This window comes from Mustela lutreola, chromosome 8 (genome assembly GCF_030435805.1).
Source record: "Mustela lutreola isolate mMusLut2 chromosome 8, mMusLut2.pri, whole genome shotgun sequence".
Taxonomy (NCBI): domain Eukaryota; kingdom Metazoa; phylum Chordata; class Mammalia; order Carnivora; family Mustelidae; genus Mustela; species Mustela lutreola.
Genome location: NC_081297.1, coordinates 23,905,787 through 23,930,955, shown reverse-complemented (window position 1 = coordinate 23,930,955; position 25,169 = coordinate 23,905,787). Strand labels below are relative to the sequence as shown.

Below are 25,169 nucleotides of genomic sequence, written 5' to 3'. Positions count from 1 at the left end.
CTTTAAAGTCTTAGAATAGCACCTGGTGCATAGTAAGTACTCTCTAAGTGTGAGCTATTTTCTTCTATCCTTAAAGTTAAAAAACAGATGGTGGAAATTTAATTTTTATTTACATAAAAATATCTGAAATTGCTCCACAATGTAAAACTTTAATGTATTTTATGGGATATTCTGGAAAACAAACTGAATGAATATACACGTTTACATCACCCTCTGAGACAACAATCTCTGGATTAAAAATATATATTGCTAAATCCAGAGAGGCAGTTCAAGATGGCAGTATAGCAAGATCCTGAACTGACCTCTTCCTATGAACACAACAAATCTCCAGCTACATGTAGAAAAATTCCCTCTGATAAAGAACTGAAAACTACCTGAATAAGCTTCTCCACAACAAAAGATAAAAGTGCCACACCAAAATGGGAAGGAGAGGCAGAGATTCATCTATAGGGATTCCCTCTGGGGATGGAGACACTGGTAGGTACCATTTTTGGCATTCTCCCTCTAACCTGCTAGTGTTGGTAGGCATACCCAGCCTTTATATTCTGTACTCCATGACCCCATCTAAGCCAGCCAAGCAAGTGCCCCTCTCCCTGTACCACTACTACATGCAGCCCACCAGCTGGGAGAGCACCCTACTCCCCATGTGCCACTCCACCTTAACCTTGCCAGTGACAGCCTAGTGAATGCCCCACCCCTGCATGCTGCTTTACAGTGACACCACCAAAGCCAGCCAGCCAACACAGTCCATACAAAGAATGCCCTGTGAGCATCTGGTTCATGTGGCCAAGGGGGATTAGACCTGCATCCTAACATTCTTGGCAGGCTACCACTCCCAGGGTACTGCATAGACAGCAGACTGGAACACATTTCCAGTTTTGCTGTGAAAAAGTCCTATCTATCTGACATGGAGTTTTGGCCTGGGGAGACAGACTTCATGATTACCACAGATGTAGAGGTTATAGAGGTGCTCTCAGGAAGCATAGGTTGGGGGATACCATCTTTTTTATTTGATCTCACTACAGCTCACCAATACCTCCCAGAAAATAGTTCATACACTCGTCTCAAGCCTTGAAATTTACAACTGTTGCTAAGCAGACACATCTAGATCATTTGGACTAGAGCCAGCAGTGTCCATAATTGAGGTCCCACAGGACTATATATATTTTCATACCTTAAAAGCTGCTGCCTGAGGGTCTAGCTTCTAAATAGCCTGAACCTAGGTGCTGACCGAAATCCACCCCCTCTGGAACACTCACAGGTCTTGGCACACCCTCAACACCTAGGACCTACCAAGAGAAAAATCAGGCTGCTTAGCCAGTCATAAAGGTTTGAGAGACAACAATGGTTTAGGGCAAGGTTAAATGATAGGGTTTATCTCTTACACAAGATCACCCAACCAAGACTGGGAAAATAGCTGTTATACCTTATACATACATAGAAACACAGATAGATAAGCAAAACGAGGAGACAGAGGGATATGTTCCAAATGAAAGAACAGGATAAAACCCTTGGAGGGGGTGCATCTTAATAAAACAAAGATAAAGAATTTACCCAATAAAGAGTTCAAAGCATGGTCCTCTGAAGAAGAATGAATGAACATGGTGCAAACTTCAACTAAAGTATAGAAAATATGAGAAAGTACCAAACTGAAGCCACAGAAATGAAGAACACAATAACTGCTCTGAAACATATGCTAGGAGGGTTCAACAGCAGATGAGATCAAGCAGAAGAGAGAATCAGTGAGCTGGAAGACATGGCAGTGGAACTCTTCCAAACAGAGCAGCAAAAGGAAAAAAAAATAGTAATAACTTTAGCTTAAGGAACATATAGGACATCATCAAACAGAGTAATATTCACATTACAGGGGTTCCACAGGGAAAAAAGAGAGACAGAAAGAAGCAGAAAACTTACTTTGATTGATGAAAGAAATTAAAGGAGACACAAATAAATGGAAAGATACTCTGTGCTCATAGGATGGAAGAATTAATACTGTTAGATTATCCAGGTTACCCAAAGCAATCTACAGATTCAATGATAGACCTATCAAAATTCCAGTGGCATTTTTCACAGAAAGAGAACAAACGATCCTATGATTTGTAGGGAACCACAAAAGATTCTGTATAGCCAAAGCCATCATGTGAAAAAAGAATAAAGCTTTAGGCATTACTCTCTCTCATTTCAAACTATACTACAAAGCTAGAGTAATTAAAACAGTATAGTATTGCAGGAGAATCAGACATAGAGATCAACGGAAAAGAACAGAAAACCCAGAGATAAACCCAACTACATATGGTCAATTAATTTACAATGAAAGAGGCAAGAATACACAACGGGGAAAGGAAATCTCTTCAATAAATGGTGTTGAGAAAACATGCAAAAGAATGGAACTAGATCACTGTCTTATACCATACATAAAACTAACTCAAAATGGATTAAAGACTTGGTGTAAGACCAGAAACCATACAGACTAGAAGAAAACATAGGAAGAAAGCTCTTTGATATTGGTCTTAGCAGTAACTTTTTGGATCTGACTCCAGAAGCAATGGCAACAAAAGCAAAAATGAACAAATGAGACTATATCAAACTAAAATGTTTCTACAGGGCGCCTGGGTGACTCAGTGGGTTAAGCCGCTGCCTTCGGCTCAGGTCATGATCTCAGGGTCCTGGGATCGAGTCCCGCATCGGGCTCTCTGCTCAGCAGGGAGTCTGCTTCCTCCTCTCTCTCTCTCTGCCTGCCTCTCTGCCTACTTGTGATCTCTCTCTGTCAAATAAATAAATAAAATCTTAAAAATAAAATAAAATGTTTCTACAAACTGAAGTAAACGTCAACACAACAAAAAGGCAGCCTGATGAATGGGAGAAGACATTTGTAAATCACACATCAAATAAATAGTTAACATCCAAAACATATAAAGAAATCATACAACTCAATAACAACAAAAGACAATCCAATTAAAAAATGGGCAGAGGATCTGAGTAGACATTTTTCTAAAGAAAATATACAGATGGCCAACAGGCACATGATAAGATGCTCAGCATCTCTAATATGAGGGTGATGCAAATTAAAACCAGGATATTACCTCACACCTGTGGGAATAACTATTACCAAAAAGACAAAAAATAACAATGTTGGCAAAGATATGGTAAAAAGGGAACCCTTGTGCACTTTTGGTGGGGGTGTAACCACTATTGAAAACTACACAAAACTTCCTCAAAAAATGAAAATAAAACTACAATATGATCCAGCAATTCCACTTCCTACTCTTTAACTAAAGAAAAGAAAACCACTGATTTAAAAAGATGTATGCACCTCTATGTTCATTGCAGCATTATTACAATACCCAGCTTATGGAAACAACCTATGTATCCATTGATCAATGAATGGATAAAGAAGATGTGGTATTTGTGTATCTATAATGGAATATTACTCAGCTATGAAAAAAACAATGAAATCTTATCCTTTGTAATAATATGGATGGACCTTATCAGCATTATGCTACAGACTTTCAGTCATAAAATAAACAACATCATGGGGATGTAATATACAACACAAGGCCTATAATCAATCATTCTGTATTGCAAATTTAAAAGTTTCTATAAAAGTAAATCTTAGAAGTACTCATCATAAGAAAAAAGCTGTTACTTTGTATGGCTATATATCAGTAAATACACTTAATGTGGTGATCATTTTGCAATGTATATAAATGTTGAATCACAATGTTGTACACTTGAAACCAAGGTAATGTGTATCTGAACTAAACTAAATATTAATAACTATTACTGTGGCACCAGGCTCAATGTACTTCATTTTACACCTAAGTCCAACTCTTTTTTTTTTTTTTTTAAAGATTTTATTTATTTATTTGACAGAGAGAGATCACAAGTAGGCAGAGAAGCAGTTAGAGAGAGAGAGAGGAGGAAGCAGGCTCCCTGCTGAGCAGAGAGCCCGATGCGGGACTCGATCCCAGCACCCTGAGATCATGACCCGAGCCGAAGGCAGCGGCTTAACCCACTGAGCCACCCAGGCACCCCTTAAGTCCAACTCTTACACTAAAATTCTCTGTTTCTCTACTATATGTATCAAGGAGGGAAGAGGGCAAGAGGTTACATAGGTTTTTCCTGGAAAAATAAATTGGGTCTAACACATGAGCAAACAAAATCGCCAGTGCCTCTCTGAGTTTATATAAAATGACTGTATCCAACAAATACTGTTTTGTCTCTCTTTCTCAATACTCTAATTTGTGACTTGACCAATAATTAAGCAAAGGAAATACCAGGCCAGGCAAACAAAAGTGCCTTTTTGTTTCAGATATTCTTCACATTACAATCATTACACACACTTAAATCAGAGTTAAAGTTTTTTGAAAGAGAGCATGCAGGCCTAATGAAAGGAAAAAACCTACTCTCTGAAACAAGGGTCACCCAATGCTTTACCTTAATTCTCTGCCACCGAATAGCTAGTTCACTTGGCAAATCCTTTTACTTTTCTGGGATGAGTTTCCTGGACAGTCTATGAAAACTATTTCTTATTAGTAAATCTCACTAGTCTTTCCTATTTGCATTCACCTCAGTTATTAAGGATCAGTTTCATAGCTTGTAATTAGGCATTATTATGAGTTCCTAGTCTCAGCTTTCATTTTTGTCCTTTGCTATTTCATTACCAATCTCCTGTTTCACCATCTATAGATCTATTTTTGGCAGATTCTTTCATACTCTCTAGAACAGTTGTTCTCAGACTATAGCCTGAGTCAGAATGACCCGGGAGAGGCCAAGAGCTTGTTAAAATACAGATTGCTGAGCATGTCCGTAGAGGTTCTGATGCAGTAGGTCTGGGATAGGGGACAGAACTGGATTTCTTTTTTTTTTTTTTTTAAAGATTTTATTTGTTTTATTTGACAGAGAGAGAGATCACAAGTAGGCAGAGAGGCAGGCAGAGACAGAGGGGGAAGCAGGCTCCCTGCTGAGCAGAGGGCCCAATGCGGGGCTCGGTCCCAGGACACTGAGATCATGACCTGAGCCGAAGGCAGCGGCTTTAATCCACTGAGCCACCCAGGCGCCCCCAGAACTGGATTTCTAACATCCAGATCACCCAGGGAATCCACACGCTGCTGGCTGTACAACCTACACTATAGAATACAAAAATGTTGATTAACGTCATGAAAGGGCCATGGACAAGTCAAAGTTACCTCCATGTAACTCAAGGAACAGACACTCTGGCCTTCCAGCTCCACATGGGTGAAGTTGATCTGTATCTGTTCTCCCACGGGCTGCGTTATAATGTAGATGCACTGTCTGCTGTGAGTGAAAGGTCCAGACAAGTCAGAAGACAGAAGACCCTCTGGGTCTGTGTAGTTTCCTCCACAATGCAGATCCGCTAAAGAGCACAGGGAAGATAAGGGATAGGTCCTGTGAGTGGCCATTCCTGTGACCGTCAGGCATTAGAAACAATCTTTAAAAATTGACACACATGCACATACAATCATATATCCATTTTATTCACCCTGTGAATAAAGACATTAGGCCTATGTCTCTAATCATGTTTTCAGTTTGATGTGTGTTTGTCGGACATCCATGTAGTGCCTAAAGAAATAGATCCAGACATGTGTGATCTAACTTCCCATCTAACATCCTCTTCTACATTTAGAATGTAGCCTAAATACCTTTAGGCTCTCCTTCATTCCAAAAAGATTTGGGGTAGCTTATAAAATATGTTACAAAATAAAATATAGGACTAGAGAATGGAATATAATTGAAGGAATAATGAACATCGAACAGCAGGGTGTGCTCAAGGGAAAGCTGACATGCACAAAAGTGGGTAGAGACTCCTCAGTCTACAGAAGGTTGGCTCTAGATTCAGCCTGAAGCCAGGGCAAATGAAGAAAGGGGGCCTGTGAAAAGATGTTCATGGTTACTTTTCCTGATATTGAAACCTGAAAGTTGTTTTTTTGTGTGAGTTCTCATCAGGGCTCAATGATATATTTAAAAATAAAAGCCCTAAAGTAAAAATCTTAGAGTATCTTATTGTTTGTCATTGGTTTGTTCGTTTGTTTTAGGGTATCAATACAAGCTCTAAGCATAAAAAGATGGCACTGTCCTTCACGTCCACGTGCTTTCCCAATGATCAGGTTACTTACTGGGTGACGTTAAATAGGTGACATGGAAGCCTTGGTCATTAATCTGGTTGTCGGAATGAAAATGAATTCTGGCAAAGGGACCTGTAGTCTGGAGTGGTGGGACAGAGAAAGTGGTACAGAATTTCCCAAGAACAGGGTCCTGATACAAAGGACCATCTCGAATCTAAAAACAAAACAAAAGAATAGCTAAGCACAAAAGGATCAGATTTTGACAAACCTCAGTCATTTTGTACATTGACTTCAAAAAAGCTGTGATTGGAAACTGATGGCTCTCAGAGGCTCTCCCATCACTATATACCCAATACTCAGTTGGGGTTCATGAAAGGGAAGTCTCCGCCTCCCACCATTCTTAATACCTTATCTCTGTCCAAACTTTAATTCCAAGCCTAGACGTATAATTTGAAATTTTCTCATGAACCTTTCTCAATGTTTAATTTCCTTAGTTTTCCCCCCCTAGATGTTGGTTTTGTAATGATAAATTCCTAGTAACTAAGAAGGAGGAAATGAATATATGCAAAGAAGATGGAAGAAAGAATACCAACAGTGTCGACTGATTCACAACTTGGTCTAGGTGTTCAGAAGGGTCAGAGGTAGAGAGAAGTGAAGTCAGGTTGACGCAACATAGAGACAGTTTAATGTGTTTTAGAGGTGCAATCCTAATAGTAACTGAGTACCGTGATAATGACAATATGACCTAAGAAATCCTTTTTAATTGTTGATTTTTTAATCTCTTAAATAATCATGTTAACCCCTCTATAATTCAGTTGTAACTGAAAGTTCTGTACTACCTAGAACACCAAACATCAGTGCTATTTTAACATGGCCAATTTGGCCCACTCAAATTACTTTTTCTATCAGCAGCAAAGTTCTGGGATAGCAGTATTTTATTCCTATATTTAACTACTTCCTCGAAATATCATTGAGAAATGAGAGGCATTTCAATATTATCAGAATGATTGATAACTTTCTATTACACGTATATTCAGGAATTAATGTGGGAGTGGAGAAAAAAACAGACCTCTAACTTTAATTTGATGGAAAATCCATGCTACTGTTAACATTTCAAAGATTATGTTGCTGAAAATTTTCAGGGAGAGGTAGATTTTTCCAGTCACTCCCAAGGGTTTCAAATCCATTACAACTGCTAAATTACTAATGACTTTAACTTGTGGAGATTCCTGTTTGACAGCCGCACCTTTCTATCCTTTATGAATAATTCCATAGCACTCCATTCTTCTCTAATGCACTTAGAAAAGCATATTGTCTTTTATCACTACAGCAAGGACTACTAAGATTTATGGAGACAAACAAGACAGGAGCAACATAGGAACTCAATCTTCTCAATGATCTTTTCAGTCTACAAATGCAGAGCAGCATTTCTGATATACCCATAAGCTCAAGGCCTTTTTTTTTCTTCTTCTTCTTCTTCTTCTTCTGTATTTTAATCTTTTACTAATGTTAAGCAGGAGGGGCACAGACAGACTTCTCTTCTCCCAATGACAGTTATCAATATATTCTAAGCTCACCCACTAGCAATCAATTTCAACACAATTGCTATTATTTTTCTTCACAGAGCACTATAGTTAGCTTGTGAAATAATGGGTCAATTACCCTAGACAACTGAAGTCTTGATTCTGCATTGGAAAAGATAACCATTACTGTTTCTTTTGTTAATTCTTCCATTCCCTCCTTAGGGGACTGGGCTCCAGGAAATGACATAGAACAGTAAGGCAGTCTGTTTCCCAGATTCAAACAAAACCTAGAAGAACCAACAAGCTGACAAAATTAAGAATAAGGAATTAACAAGACTTAAGACATCAGCTGCCCATTGAAGAATATAACTACTGCTAGAAAATTATAGTTATCCACAGTATCACCAAACCATATTTCCCTGAGTTCCAATCAGGTCATGACATGTTCTATCCAAATATGATTGTTTACCTCAAGATAATCTTTGCTGCAATCATCATGGTGCTCCAGACTCAAGGTCCCAAAAGTAAATGTTATCAAGAGCCCAGGACTGGTTATTACTTTCCAGACACAATCTCTTCCTGGAGGATATTTTCCAGGATATCCCGGAGATTTAATCGAACCATAAGTACCCGTCAGTACACCTCCACACTCTAAAATAAGAGGAAAAAATAACTTTATATTGTATACAAGTTATAATTTATGTAGAGTTATCATAGTCCTTACTGCAAGAAGACAAGCTTTGTTGAAACAACTGTGTGCTATTTGGGATGCCCTCGTAAATTAAACAAGGCTTTCATTTTTCCAGTTTGATACAGTTATAAATCTAGGAATATTAGCTGATAAATGAATGAGTCACTCCTGCATTGTTCTCTGTGCTTATCAGCTATCACATGGTGATACGATTTTAAAATACAGTGCTGAACTGTCTGAGGGATGAGATGATAGACACTTCTTTTCACTTTGAAAGAGATTAACTTCTGTATAACTTTTTTAAAGTTCTGGTTCTTAAAAAGTTCTTCTTAACTCTTAAAAAGTTCTGGAACTTCTATTACCCCATGTCATTCAACAAACCAGATTATTTTATACATTAGAATAGTCAAGTGCTATGTAATTTTCATTTGAGAAGATTTTTAACACTAATATAATTAAACTCTTCATTTTATAAGTGAATAAAATCAAACGTCTATGGGTGGTGGAGCCACTTGCCTTGACCAGGAATGGAGTGAGGTAGAGGCGGGGCCAGGCTTTGTGACACCCATGCCGCTACCACTTCATTAATTACCCCCCCACCAACCCCCTCAAGTTGTATATCAGTGACTGAAGGAATCTTTTCTTTATTAATATTCACATTTATTTAACAAAGACTCTGTGATGGCTTATACGAAATACTATCCAACATCACTCATCATCAGTAAAATACTATTCAAAACCACAACAAGGTATCATCTCACAACTGTCCCAATGGCTAAAATTAACTACACAAGAAACAACAGGTGCTGGTAAGGATTCAGAGAAAGTGGAATCCTTTTGCACTGTTGGTGGGAATGCAAACGGGTGCAGCCACTCTAGAGAATAATATGGAGGTTCCACAGAAAGTTAAACACAGAATTATCCTACAATACAGCAATTGCATTACTAGTTATTTATCCAAAGGGTAAAAAAATACAGATTCGAAGGGGCACATGCCCCGATGTTTACAGCACCATTATCAACAATAGCCAAACTATGGAGAGAGCCCAAATGTCCATCAACTGATGAATGGATAAAGAAAATGTGGTATATATAAACAATGGAATATTACTCAGCCATCCAAAAGAATGAAATCTTGCCATTTGCAACGATGTGGCTAGAACTAGGTGTATTATGCTAACTGAAATAAATCAGTCAGAAAAAGACAAATACCTAATGATTTCACTCATGTAGAATTTAAGAAAGGAAACAAATGAACATATGGAAAAGGGGGAAAAAGGGAAAAAAAAAAGGAGAGAGAGGGAAAATAACCATAAGACTTGATCATATGTGATTATCTGCTTATATTTTTTAAATGGAAGGGTAAATCAAAAATTAATAAAAATTGTTTCCTTTGGGAAAAGAAAGGAACAAGACAGAAGGGACAGGGATGAAGGTTAGACTTCTCTAAATTTATTATGAATTTTTATTTGGCTTTGGAAATATGAATATGTTTTACATAATTATAAAGTAAAATTCAATAAAATTCAAAAAGTGAAATCTTTAAAATCACAAACAAAATGAAACAAAATGAAATAACTGTTGAACTAACAGTTTAAGATGGAGAAGAGAAATATTCCAAGATGCTTTAAAACACTGTAAAGTTCGAATACAGAGCTTGAGTGCAACATATATTGCACAAAAAAGAATAGCCAAGGAATACTAAATGACTTTCAGTTATCATATTATTAGTAATAATATTAATACTGTTATTTTGAAAATTCATACAGTAGGATTAAGTAGGTAATATGTTGATGTCACTAGGAACCAGGATTTTTTGAAGTGAGAAGAGGTATAAATATAAAATTTAAAAACTTTAATTTCAATATGCAAATATATTGGAAGATCATGAAGAATACATGATATGCTTTTTCCTTAAAACTAATAAAAATAGGGGCACCTGGGTGGCTTAGTTGGTTGAGTGTATGACTCTTGATTTCAGCTCAGGTCTTGATTTCAGGGTTGTGAGTTTGAACCCCACACTGAGCTCCATGCTGGAGCTCTACTTAAAAAATAGTAATATTTAGGGGCACCTGAGTGGCTCAGTGGGTTTGGCCTCTACTTTCAGCTCAGGTCATGATCTCGGGGTCCTGGGATCCAGCCCCGCATCGGGCTCTCTGCTTGGTGGGGAGCCTGCTTCCCCCCTCTCTCTGCCTGCCTCTCTGCCTACTTGTGATCTCTGTTTGTCAAGTAAATAAATAAAATCTTTTTTTAAAAAATAGCATTTTTTTAAAAAGTAGCATTTAAAAAAAATTTCTAGTTCCTTCTACTGAAAGATGTATAGACTTTGTTCAATCTAGTAGCAATAGCCACTCCTATTACCCAGATTATAGAATCTAAATCCCATTTCCCATTAGAAACTCTTCAGATAAATAATTGGTTCCTGTCCCAACACAATAAATACATAGGAAGAACCTGGAACATCTTTCAGGGCAGAAAGCAAGGAAGTTTCCAAAGGTAACTAGAATAGGGTCAAAGAGGCTCAGAAACTAACTTTAAAGTTTTCCCAATAGCCAAATATGGAACATTTTAACATAGAAAAAGTCTAGACTAGATTATAATACATCAACTATTATAAAATATGAGTTCATATTTGGTACTAAAACCAAAATGAAATAAAAAGAATAACAAGTAATTTCATTCTGGAGAAAGCTAGGAAACCAGGTAATTAATTTGAATACCGGAGAAAAATAGGGGGAAGAATCAAGCATCTATCCTACCTTTCTTGACCGATCTGTATGTGAGTGTAACCAAATAGTTGATATGGGAAAGGCCTACTCCATTGAAGAATTCCAGATAATAAATAAAGAATAAAAGATAAAATTCAACTGCCATCATTTTTAAAGCCCCAATTAATCTAAACAATGAGCCTATGGGTTGCTAAGGCCATTAGAGAAAGGGCAAAAGAGTAGCTTTCTAATAGAAAGATCAACCTGAGAAAATCAAAACACTCTAATCAATGTTGCAGTCATGACAGGGAGGCAAATAGATATTGAGTACCTCCAAATGTGATCCTTTTTGTCCCCCTAAACATTAAATTCAATTTGATCAAACCATTCTAGCAAAGTCTAGAACATGGGACAATATGCAAGCCAAACAACAGTTTCTGTAACACATCAATATGAGCAATAGTTACTATTTGGTAATAATAAGGAATTATGGTTTGTTTTAGTTTTTATTGTCTTCAGGCATTGAGAAGCAAGCAGTGAAAGACTGTGATCCTTCAGAGGAAGAAAGCACAAGCGGTGAGTCCCATATATTCTCCCTGTGTGCCTTTCCCAAACTGCAGTGCGGGACAGTGGAGTCCAAGTAGCAGCAGTACTCCTACTGGGTGAAATAAACAAAACTCAGGATTTGGGGCCCCTAGAGTAGCTGGGATTTTGGAATAAGGTACTATAGTGAAGACAGCTGCATGGCCATAACACCCAAAAAATTTATATGAGTTTTCCTTGGGCCCTTAGCTGAGTCTTCAGCTGCATGTACACAGGGGAAGACTACATTAAAAAGTATAAGAGCTATGAGACATAGTCAAAATCTCCAGCATACGTATAATCTGAGTTCCAGAAGAAGAGGACAGAGGAAAAATGACAGAAGCAGAGAAGGAAAACCATGCAGTCATCTCAATAGATTTAGAAAAATTATTTAATATATTTCCTTTTTTTTTTCATTTATTTATTTAGTATCATTATTTTTTCACCACACCCAGTGCTCCATGCAATCTGTGCCCTCTAGAATACCCACCACCTGGTACCCCGACCTCCCACCCCGCTGCCACTTCAAACCCCTCAGATTGTTTTTCAGAGTCCATAGTCTCTCATGATTCACCTCCCCTTCTATTTCACCTCCCCTCCCCAACCCCCTTCTCTCTAACTCCCCATGTCCTCCATGCTTTTTGTTATACTCCACAAATAAGTGAAACCATATTTAATATATTTCAATATCCATTCATCATAAAAATTCTTGACAAGTTAGGAATAAAAGATGAAATGGCTTAAAAACATTCATAAAATCTTTGACACTTCTTCCGTTGAGGTGGGATCTGTGTCTCCTCCCCTTGAATCTGGGTGGGCTTATGAGTGCTTTAACCAAATAAAAGTATGGCAGAAATAGTATGACTATGACAGTATGACTTCCAAAGGTGGGTCCGAAAAATCCATGCAGCATCTGCCTGGGTCTGTTGTAAGGCTTGCTCTAAGATAGACCAAGTGCCATGAAAGAAGATCCACTACCCTAAGACCACCATCAGAGAGGGGCTACGTGGAGGCATTCAAGTCAATAGCCTGGTTCAGCTCTTATCCAAAAGCCAGCATCGATTGAGTGAGTCATCTTGGGTTTCCAGCCTAGTTGAGCCTGTAGATGACTACAGTTTCAGCCAACATCTAATTGTAACTGCTTGACAGATCAAATGATAATTGGGCCCTTTCCAAATTCCTGGTCCACAAGATCAGAAATATAATAAAATGATTAATGCTCTACAAAGCTAAATTTGTGGGTAATCTGTTATACAGAAACAGTAATTTGCAGTGAACTTCCTTTATCTGCTAAGGGTTATCTATAAAAACTTACATCTAAAACATTATATTCAACTGTTAAATACTGAACGCAATTTCCCCATGGGGTTGGGAAGGAGAGAATGATGCCCACTCTACCACTTCTGTTCGGTATGGTACTGGATATCCTAGCCAGGCAATAAAGACGTTAAGGAAAAGAAAGAAATGATAGTTACAAAGATTGGAAAGGAAGATGTTAGAAGGAAAACCACAGACCCCAAACAGTATCACTTAGGCCGAGTCCCCCAGCATGGGCTTAATACCTGATCTAATTGCACTTTCAGCCTCCCCTAGAAATGTAATCTTAATCTGTCAGTCAGGAATTTTCCACTTCAGGCCAATGAGTCTGCCACATGGGCTCTCTCCATCCCCCAAAGGAAGATGAGGTAATCTGTATGATTCGACCCTTCACCCTTCCCATTAAGGGAAGACCTTGTCTGGAACAATCTTTTTCTTTTGCTAATAGTTTCTCGCCCTATTCTTCTTCCTATAAAAACTTCTCATTTCATACAACTCCTCAGGGCTCCCCTCTGTTTGCTAGATGGGATGATGCCCTATTCATGGACTGTTTAATAAACCCAATTAGATCTTCAAATTTACTCCATTAAATTTTGTTTCTTAACAAAGAAAAACGCTCTTTACTCACAGATAACATAACTGTGTATGTAGAGAAATCCAAAAGCATCCACCAAAAAAGCTGTTAGAATTAATTAATGATTTTAGCAATGACTGGATTCAAAATCAAATATTTTTTAAAAATATGTCGTATTTCTATATATGACAACACATAACACATAAAATTGACATTTTAGAAAAACAGTACCATTTCATATAGTATAAAATATTAAATATCTAGAAAAAAACAATAAAATATGTAGAGTAAACACTGGAATCTATAAATCACTGCTAAGATAAATTAAAAAGATAAATAAATACAGAGATAGTCCATGTTCATAAAGTGATAGGGCTAATTTAAGAAGTCATTTCTTCCCAAGTTAATTATAGATTCAAGACAATACCAACAAAATTCCAGCAGATTTGGGGGGAGAATTAACAAATTGATTCTAAAACTTACAGGAAAATGTAAAGGATCTAGCATATTTTAAAAGAACCATGTTACAGGACTTACACAATCAGATTTCAAGCTTCAGTAGTTAGTTAAGCCAGTGTGGCACAAGGACAGATATATAGGCCAATAGAGAAGCTGAGGAATTCCAGAAATAGATGCACAGATTTATTTATGAGTGAATTGGAGGTTCAGTACTGTTCTATCTACCTTTCTACCTGTTTAAAAATTGTACAGTAAAAAGCTAAAAAAAAAAAAAAAAAAAAAAAAGTAGAGCCCCAAAAGACAAAATAACAACAGAAAGAACAAATTATCAAATGGTCATTAAGATAAGGAATACTGGGGCGCCTGGGTGGCACAGTGGGTTAAGCCGCTGCCTTCAGCTCAGGTCATGATCTCAGGGTCCTGGGATCGAGTCCCGCATCGGGCTCTCTGCTCGGCAGGGAGCCTGCTTCCCTCTCTCTCTCTCTCTGCCTGCCTCTCCATCTACTTGTGATTTCTCTCTGTCAAATAAATAAATAAAATCTTTAAAAAAAAAAAAAGATAAGGAATACTAAGGAAGGAACGACAACCTCTTCAAGAACATCGCTGCAGTAAGTTACTAGTAGAGTTTATAAGAATGCTGTTTGGTCATTTCATAAGGGACCCATTAAGACTCATGGATTTTAATCTTTCTTATTCATCCAAATTTTGTTATCTCTAAACACAAAATGGAATTCCAAATCATTTTATATTTATTTTAAAAGAATTATAAAAGTATGATACAATCCCTAGATCTCAAAACATTTAATGTTATCAACAAGTCTAACACTAAAAAGGAAAACTTAATGATTTCAAGATTTTGCTTGATTTTTCTTCATGTTTACATACCTGGTTGCTGCGTTTCCCATCTTATTGTAAAGCCCCTCTCACTTCTGAAATGTTCAGAATGGAGATGAAAATAGAGGGCATTGTCACTACTGAGGAAGTCATGAGGGAGATCAGAGCCACAGAATCTTCCAAGCTGGAGTGCCGCAGAGGACTCTCCATCGTGAATCTGAAGAAACTCGTGTGGACAATTGCTGACTGATTCTAACCGGAAAAAAGTGAAAGTGATACGCAGCACCTGAAAATGTAAAGGTCACAATGTATTGTTTTTCATTTCCATATTAATTCTAAAGCATTTCTCTCACTAATTAGGAAGCATTCATATTTAGTCACCTTTCAAGAGACATACCTGTAATTTCCCAATTATCCACAAATACATATGACAAATCTACAAATTCAATAACTTGTGTTAAAAATTGCTTAGGCTCCAGCTAATATAAAAGTATATCAAAAATCTTAATGAAATAGATTTTTAACAACTTTATTGAGGTGTAATTGGTATACAAAGAACTGTACATACTAAACATATATGATTTGATGAGTTCTTGGACATACTGCTAACACCTGTGATGCCCTCACCACCATCAATAGGCATATCCAACACCTCCTAGAGTTTCCTTGTGTCTCTCTTTTTTGTGGTGGTAAGAGCACAACATGAGCTCCATTGTCTTAACAACTGTTGAAGTGCATCATAACATATTGCTAACCACACGTACAGTGTTATACATCAGATCTCTAGAGCTTATACATCTTATGTAACTGAAACTTTATACCCATTGAGTTGTTACTGAATAGATTAATGAAATATATTTATCAATATTTCATTAAACTGTGAAGTCCACTAAATATAGGCCCTTCAAATGTATAGCTGACAATGCTCCCACATCAGTAAAACACATTGGACATTTGAAAAATCTACCTTGAGTTAAATGTAATTGACTAATATTACCATTCACAACAATTTAAATCTACCTTGAGTTAAATGTAATTGACTAATATTACCATTCACAACAATTTATTTCCCAGCCACCTGAATACCTTATATGTGTAGCATACCCACAAATGTTTACTGACTGCCTCCCCACAACTAGGGATGCTGATTCCTGAGGGTTCTCTGTACTTCTCAACAAGATACTAGCACACTGACAACCTTAGGTATAGACTGAGTAGGTATGTGTGTGTGTATAAGGTCAGCAAGACCTCAATCGTTGGATGTCATTAAGAGATGAGTAATACCAAGAGTGGAAGATAGGGAAAAAGTAATCTAAAAGATTCTGAGCATCCAGGTAGAAGAGCATAAACACAAAAATACATTTCCAAGTTAAAATGTTAGACTGTACAAACTTAAATATTATAATATAATAATAAAATAAAAAAGATTTTGTATGGATAACATCACTTAAAAGAGCTAAACTACTAAAAGGAGGCTGTTGGATTTGATTCTCATTATGATCTAAAAACCACAACAGCATTTAGCTAATGAGAAAGGATATCAGGATATTTTTGAAATTCTGTATGAGGATAGTTTTAAGATTTGTTATCTAACATTGCATCATTTTTGTCCTTGAAGTAATTTCAATAAAAATCAAATAAGTGTTCATGAATAGAACTACTCTGATTTCTATGAAATTCCTATAAAATACTATATTATGTAAATTGTGGAAATAAGAAGATGCAAAATCACAATAATCAAGAAAATTGTCTTTTTTTTTACAAATCAATAATAAAAGTATTAAATTTTTTTCACAAATGACTTTTCTTGAAAGAAAAATGTTTTCAATGCCAGGAAATAGAATTCATGAACACTTAATGGGAGGAAGGAAATTCACACAACATACCCACTGGGAAATCGATTTTGGAGTTGATGCTATTGTGGGGCCACCAGGCCCCAAAGAATCCTCCCATCTCCAGGGAAAAACTGTGTGGTGACCATTGTACAATGACCCCAGTAACATTAGTTTGCTGGAAAAAGTTTACAGAATTTCAAGGGAAAATCTTATCTATTCAGACATACAAACTTCATTTTAATGAGTCTAGGAGTTGGCTGAGAAATAAATATTTGGAAAAGTCTGAGTAATGAATGCTGGGGATAAAAGCACTAAAAACCTCAGGGTCAGATCTTAATTTGAAGAGTGTTCATGCAGCCATTCAGAGTCACTGGAGTCAGTCAAAAGGCCTGGGCTTGGGTCCGGGGCACACCACTTACAAACCATGTGACCTTGGACAAATTCCTCAGCTGCTCCAGGCTCCCTGTCCACAAACTTAAAATGATAATAATAATTCTTATCTTTCAGGGTAGGGTTACAAGAGTTAAAATACAATGACACTATGTATGTAAAGCAGTTAACAGCACAATGGCACAGAGAAGGCTCTGACAAGAAAACCATCTTCATAGTGTCCCCATTTTGCATAATAATTAACAAAACACTGAGGGGTCATCTTCAAACAGGACTCTCTCAGGAACAACATGACTTTACAAATTCCAGGCTTGCAGCAGGCCAATCCCTACAGAGAATTATCCCTACTGAACAAAATGTGGAGTTGGCAATCAGACAAACGACTTTGAAATCCAACTGGTCTAATTACCAGTTTAAAAGTATTTTTTAAAAAAGACTTAGCTTCTCTTCATTTCCATGATCTCATCTATAACATGAGGACACGATCACCTATTTCAAAGACTTACTATAACGTTTGAGAAAAGTGCACAAAATATCTAGCCCAAAGCTTGACACCTAGCAGGCCCTCAATATATAATGGTTGGATTAGCACCATAGGTATTTTATGTAATATGTACTCATATTGCATATTCACGGATACAGATCCACGTTTGGGCAGGAGATCCTGCATTTACCTTTCCCTCTTCAGTTCGGATAACCCAGAAGCAGTTGACATCATGTACGTAACCAACGTCAGGGCCCGCATAACTGAAACTTCCATTCATCCCTGAGAGGGACCCTCCACAAACTGCCAAGAGAAAGAAGATGATTTCTGCTTTACAGCAACTCTGCAAAGGAAGAGTCTAGGCAGCTTTAACACTGCTGCTGAATTATTGGAGAAGTCTGAGTGATTAATGCCGGAGACAAATGCCCTGCCATTCTTTCTTCTCCCCGTCCCCCTTCTCGTTGGACACCCTTCTAAGTCCCCCGGTTGTTGGAAGTCCGCTTGGTATCTCCTTATGACCACCATGAGCCATGCTTCTTGACACCGTGGTCTCTCACTCCTGCACCTACTACCCTTCAAATACTGGTCTGCCCAGAGTCACACTGATCACCCCGAGATCCCTCTTGATCTCTTCTTGTTGCCCGCCTCTTCTTGTTCTCTCTGACTCCCATTCTCTCTGCCTCTGTGTCTTGGCCCCCACACAGCTTAGTCCCAATCTTTAGTTCTTATCTCCTCTCTGTCATTTTGTATTAGACTCATCTCCTCAACCAGAAGATAGACAGATAACATGTGGAGATAGTTATTTTGTGCTCATGTCTTCATAGCATCTACCAGCCTCCTCAACACATAGTAAAGTCTCAATAAATGTGCTGATTCTGAATCAAGAGTTATACGAGGGGGCTGGAGTAGTCAGAAGAGGCTTGATGAAGAAGACTGAGGCTTGAAGGTGAAGTACTCCTGAGGAACAGATACATTCGGATGCAAAGCAAAGGAGATTTAGAGATGTCTAAGGAGAAAAATATCCCAAATAAAAGAACACAGCAAGGTGGTACATGGGATCAGGTGATAAGAAAAGACGTCTGGCTTGGAAAGGGAATATTATTAGGGAACTAGTGAAAAACAAGGTTAACTGGATGGGGTAAGTCCTGGTTATAGAGAATAATTGAAAAACAGTCCCAATCTTTATTTAACTGGTGGGCAATGGGGAATGACTGTGTTTTCTAGAGCAGGAAACTGACACGACTTAGTGCAATGTTAAAGGGAAATGATACAGCTGCTGTAGAGAAAACTCTCCCTAAAGAACTACACTACCTTAGCACATTTTGTTTTCAGGACAGACATAATAAAAATGGCAAATACTAATTTTATTCTTCCTTTGAAGGAAGGTTCTTCTGGCTACAACCGAGATAAATATTTACCTTGTAAATTCTAGACTACTGCTGCAAGGGAAGGCTTAGTTGTAAGCACTTGAACCACATGACAAGAAAGTAGAAAAATCTGAAGCGGGACTCATTAAGGGATGATCCTCTCATGCTGTGAGCATCTGTGAGCAAAGGAATGCCGAGTGTACCTTGCTGGGGAATCTGACAGAGGAGTCCAGTCCAAGAACGTGTGCATTCACAGCTGAAAGCATTAATGCCATCCACACAAGTTCCCCCATTCAAGCAGGGGTTGCTCAGACACTCGTTTATATTTTCTGTACAGTTGATGCCAGCCCAACCTGATTCACACTTACAAAGATAACTGGAGACTGTTTCCTAAGGAAAGAAAAACATAGCGTCATAAAACAAATGAATAGACAATAAACGTTAATCAACTCAAATAGCAAAGAAAATTACATAGCAGCTGTACATAGCAGCTGTTGAGGCATGAACATCTTCTGGTAGCCTAACTTGCAATGATTCATTGAAACGGTAATTGCTAAGGAAGGAAGAATAAAGGACTCACAATGCACTGCCCATTTAAACAGGGGTGGCTCTGGCAAATGTTACTGAGTTGCACACATCCATTTGGCCCATAACCATTTCCGGTAAACCCCGGGAGACAAGTGCAGAGAGGTAAGGAACCTGTTTAGAAATCAAAATGGAAGTATAAATACAGAACTCCTCGATTCAAACCCAGTAACAAAACTCAGGCTCTGTTGTCTAAGATAAGAAAATGCCAAAGTCAAGTCTGCCTATCTCTCGGGGCAGAAACACCAGGCATGAAGAGAAAAATAATAGAATCTTTTTCTAATTCTTATCTTAAAAAATAAGAAAGGCATTATGCGTTTCCAATACTTTATATACAAATTGGTACTGGTGCTGTCAGTCCATTTGTAATGGTTCTGAGTTGTGGACAAGTGTGAGGTGCACCAAGAGAAAGGGGAGTTTCTCATGGAGGGGTTGACAGCAGAAAAGGGTTTTCTCATGAAGATGGTATCTGTTGCAAACACTGTACCAATATGGACTATAAATAGGTACTATTTTAATCCCTGTTTATAGGTGAGGATAAAGCACAGAAAGATTAAATGCCTTGACAAAGGACACGCAGCTAGAATATGGTGGAACCAAGGAGAAAATCAAAATCCAAGCAGTATTTTTCTAGAATCCATGCTCCTAACTATTTCAGTATGCTGTTAATTATTTTAAAAACATTTAATAGTCACAGTACATACATACATATACATAGGTATGTATATGTATGTGTGTAATTTATATATAAATTATGTATTTTATATATGTAATAAATTACGTAATTTATATATATGTAAATTATCTCTATATATTATACACATACATATATCATGTTTGTATTTTTTACATATGTATATAGATATATTACTTCAGTAAAAATAAAAGTGGCATTTGGAAATAGCAAGAGATATGATATGTTATTCAATAAATGAAGTTGGAGCCATGCATTTGGGCAAAAATATCAAGCAATATTTGATGCCAAAAGATCAAAGATCTTAATGTTAAAAATAAATGAAAGTACAAAAGAGCAAGCACTTGAGTTCTGTAGGAAAGGCCTAATTCCAAGAGGAGAAAATCCTACAAGAAAAGATTTATCTTTTTGACTACATAGAAATTTTAAACTTCTAAATAGAAAATACCACCACAAAATTAAAATAAAAACAATGTGCCAGGGGAAATATATGTAAAACATTACACAGATAATGAGATAATATCCTTAGCACATAGTGAAATTTTATAAATCAATGAGAAAGCAGATGAACAAAGGATATGAACAAATAGAAAAAAAATAAAGCCAATAAATATGTAAAACGTATAACTACTGGGGTGTCTGGGTAGCTCAGGCAGTTAAGCATCTGCCTTCAGCTCAGGTCATGATCCCAGCGTCCTGGGATCCAGCCCCACCCACACTGGGCTCCCTGTTTAGGGGGGAGTCTACTCCTCCCTCTCCCTCTGCCTCTCTCCCTTTGTTGTGCTCTCTCTCTATGTCAAACAAATAAAATCCTTAAAAATAAAATAAGGTATTAACTATTAGAGTTCAAAAATGAATTTTGATATGGTCAAAATTAGAACAATGGGAAGACAATTTTTGCCTATAAAATTGACCAAAATGAAAAATAACAATAGTATCCATTATTGTGAAGGGTGGGATACATGTATACTTTCATGCACTGTTGGTCAGTATAAATTGATACATTTCTGGGAGACAATTTAGCAACACATATTATTTAAATTATAGGAGGTAAAACTTCTCTTACACAGCATTGCAGACACTGTTGACTATCACCCTACATTTAGTTTTCCATTCTTTAGTAGTGAATTGTTTATTTTAACTGGGGGCACAAGCACCTGAAATAAACTACATTTCCCAGCCTCCCTTGCAGACAAGGTTAGCAACAGGTCTCAATCCTGGCCAACGGCATAGAAAAGAAAGCGTTTTTAAAGGGAGATGACAGGTGGTCGGTCCTTCCTCCCTTTCTCCTTGCCATTTTCTGAAATACAGTCATAAATTAATTAGCTGGCTCGATTATCTTGGGAAATAATTGCTGGGTTAGGCCAGACCAGAGAAGAGCTTAGTCTATCACATTAAAAAATCCAATGTATAGTTTTAAAACAAGGCTTACTTTTTGGTTTGAAAATCAAAATAAGAATTTTGAAGGTAGGGGATTTTGTTTTTAAAATGTTGATTTGTTTTAGAGGGTCCTATTAAGATACCCCAAACCAGAGGGAGAGTCATCACCGAGAACCGAGGAGCATGACGCGTCCGGGTGGCAGCCTCCATTATTGATGGAGCAGATGTCAATGGGTGTGCACACTCTTCCATCGCCTTGGTACCCTGACAACAGCAAGAGCAGAGCATAACACACAACATTAAGAATACTGAAGAATCCCAATCTGAGAACCACGTATCACAAACCAGGCCAACCAGAGATCTTCTATCGTCAGAACAAAAAAGCTAAATATGAAGCCACATACACATGGGAAACAACAACCCTTTACAAATTGTGAAACACCCTGTGGAGATAATGCAGAATACATCACACATGTACATCACACACAAATTTCTATCATTAAGAGGAAAGGACAAATAAGAATTGGGAACCTGATTGCAGAAACAATGTTCTGGGTTGTTTCTCCTGACTAAAATAAAAAATAAAAATAAAAAGATCCATGAATCTACTGGTAGACTTAGAAAGTGCTGATACTAAGTAATTTGACATTTTCTAATTGCAGTGACTTTAATGATCTGAGAGTTAAATTATCATAGAAGTCCTAAGTACTATTATGTCACATTAATAAAACATACAGGGTTCCAATATAACCCTTAGAACTCCCCGAACTTCTTGGGTAGTCACTCGCTCAGTTTAGATCACAGGATAGCTGTAATGACTTCTTTCCGGAAGAGAAAGAAAATAACATGTATCACATGCTTACTAGTTAGCCTGTTATTTAGCGAACTTTGTATGTAAAACATCTCATGACTTCACTGTATCAATAAATTATTTGTGGGAACAATGGGGTTGCAGGTCTGTGATCCGCAGAGAAAATGTTTCAAAGTTTGCATTATCTCCACAGGCTGTTTCACAATTTGTAAAGGTTTGTTGTTTCCCAGTGATATTAAAATTTTTTTTATTGCTTTTCATAATATAGCTTGAACTAACATGCCCTGAATCCACATGTTAAATAAAACTTTCCACCACACTACTCAGTATATGTCCCTAGACAGAGTCATATTTAAAATGGACCATAAGCGGGGCACACGGGTGGCTCAGTCAGTTAAGCGCCCGACTCTTGGTTTCAGCTCAGGCTAAGATCTCAGGGTTGTGAGATTGAGCCCCACATTGTGTTCAGCACTGGGTGTGGAGCCTGCTGAAGAGTCCCTCTGTCCCGCTTCCTCTACCCCTCACTCCTCCTCCCTCCTTCTTTCTCTCTCCCTCTCTAAAAAATATATATAAAAAATCTCTCTCTCTAAAAAATATATATAAAATAATAAAATAAAAAATATGGAGCACAAGACCCTGTTCCCAAACGTATGTTTTGCCTATAATGGTGTAGCACCTGGTGGACAGGCTTGACAGTGGTAAGACCCCAATGTATTCACACAGGTGACAGGCGGAACCACAGAACAGCCGCCATTATTGATCTCACATTCATTGATGTCTTGGCAACTGTATCCATTTCCTTGCCAGCCTAGAAAGATTAGAAGATTTGAAAAGTTAGCTCCATAGACAAGTTATCAACAAAGAAATGCAAAACGTCAAAGATACACAAAGACCCACTTTGCTTGAAGAAACTGTAGATTAAAATGAGGTAGACTCTACCTCTCAGGTTGGCAAAAATGGTTTTACATTCTTAAAAACAAATTCTGGCAAAGAGGTGGGCAAATGAGGTGTTCTTATATGCTTTTAGTCAGAAGTTAAATTAATAAAATCTGTTTGGAAATAGATCTAGAGGTATTCATTAAAATCTTAAAAATATATACCTTTGGCTAATAATTCCACTTCTTAAAACTTTTCTGCAGTGATAAAACTGCCAGTATCAATAGATGTAGGTAAGCAGATGCCTGTGGCAGAGTTGTTTAATGGGGAGGGGGGGCTCAATGATCACTAGCGGCATAGCTGAATTTATTATGACTCATCTGTACCACGAATACAAAAAGCTACTTTTAATGACACACACATATTAAAAAATTTTCCCAAATACACTTACTAGTATATAATAATAACTATATAATAATAATAATAATAACTAATAATATAAACTTTTAGAATAATATGCAGTCTGACCCCAATTGGGGGAAATAATTTTTTTAAACCTGCCTATGTGGGGCACCTGGGTGGCTCAGTGGGTTAAAGCCTCTGCCTTCAGCTCAGGTCATGATCCCGGGGTCCTGGGATCGAGTCCCGCATCGGGCTCTCTGCTCAGCGGGGAGCCTGCTTCCTCCTCTCTCTCTCTGCCTGCCTTTCTGCCTACTTGTGATCTCTGCCTGTCAAATAAAGAAATAAATAATCTTAAAAAAAAAAAAAAACCTGTCTATGTGTCTATATGTTTGTATGAGTGAAGGAAAAGGAAGAAGAGGAGAGAGGACAACTGTTAACAGTATTCTCATTGGGAGGACAAGATTGAAGGTGAAGAAAGAATGTTCTTTTTCTCTAGATATTTCTGTTTAAATCAACTGTTACAGTGAGTATTATTACTTTTATAACTCAAATGGCTAAAATTATAAGAATGTTTAAAACCTTCTATATTTTAAAAAATAGTTCTTTTCTTTCATCTAAGTGGAGTCCCCTTCTAAAAATCTGCTTGTGGGGTGCCTGGGTGGCTCAGTCGTTAAGCGTCTGCCTTCAGCTCAGGTCATGAACCCAGAGTCCTGGGATCAAGCCCTGCATCAGGCTCCCTGCTCAGTGGGAAGCCTGCTTCTCTCTGGCCCACTCCCCCTGCTTGTATTCCCTCTCTCACTATCTCTGTCAAATAAATAAATCTAAATAATAATAAATAAATAAATAAATAAATAAATAAAAATCTACTTGTGGAAATTATCGTATTTACAGGTGAAGAATGCACAGAAGAGAGTTGGAAGGAAACATGCCCCAATGTCAAAGATGGCCCTCTGAGTGGTAAGACTATGGGCATTTCTCTGTCATTTTATTTTCATATTTTTATACTTTCTTTATATTTTATAAGCAGCATGTATTATTTTGACATGCAGGAAAAAAATAACATGATTAACAGAAAAACACAAAGTTTTGTTTCTCTTTTTTTTTCCTCCAACAATTAGTAAAAGAATCCTATAGTTCTTATAATTTATTTTTCTGATTTCTAGTTTTTAAAGACTGTCACAAGTAAATTACCTTCAAGAATGTGGTTATTTGCAAATTTTATTTGCCCCTGAGAACTGAGAGGGGAAAAAAGTCTTCACGTGTTTTTTCGATATCTTCCTCATTATACAAGATCTAAGCAGGTAACACAAAGAAAGTCACTAAACCAAAAGTCACTAGATGAAGCAACAGGTGTGTGGGCTCCTTGATGAGACAGATCAACGAAGAATTCAGCAGCCCCGCTCAGATCCACAGTCAAGCAGACCTAGGTCTGACTCCTGACTGCATATAAGCTGTATGATCTTGGACAAGTCATTTACCTTCTCCAGTCCTCATGGTCTTATATTTTAAAGTGGGGATAAAACTAATTCCTAACATTTCTTGATTTGGTCATAGTTGCAAGAATTAAAAAT

General features: G+C 37.4%; 1 protein-coding gene across 1 annotated transcript in view; it reads right to left on the bottom strand.

Annotated features, from left to right (window-relative positions):
* Positions 1-25,169, bottom strand: part of CUBN (cubilin) — a 258,475-nt gene that overhangs the window by 219,590 nt on the left and 13,716 nt on the right. The window contains exons 9-17 of the mRNA XM_059184039.1: positions 22,997-23,128; positions 21,678-21,773; positions 19,431-19,549; positions 19,054-19,240; positions 17,674-17,786; positions 14,826-15,060; positions 8,079-8,260; positions 6,138-6,300; positions 5,190-5,377 (exon numbers count right to left, since the gene is read on the bottom strand). Coding sequence (XP_059040022.1) covers positions 5,190-5,377; positions 6,138-6,300; positions 8,079-8,260; positions 14,826-15,060; positions 17,674-17,786; positions 19,054-19,240; positions 19,431-19,549; positions 21,678-21,773; positions 22,997-23,128 — 1,415 coding nt within the window. The remainder of the gene's footprint in view (positions 1-5,189; positions 5,378-6,137; positions 6,301-8,078; positions 8,261-14,825; positions 15,061-17,673; positions 17,787-19,053; positions 19,241-19,430; positions 19,550-21,677; positions 21,774-22,996; positions 23,129-25,169) is intronic.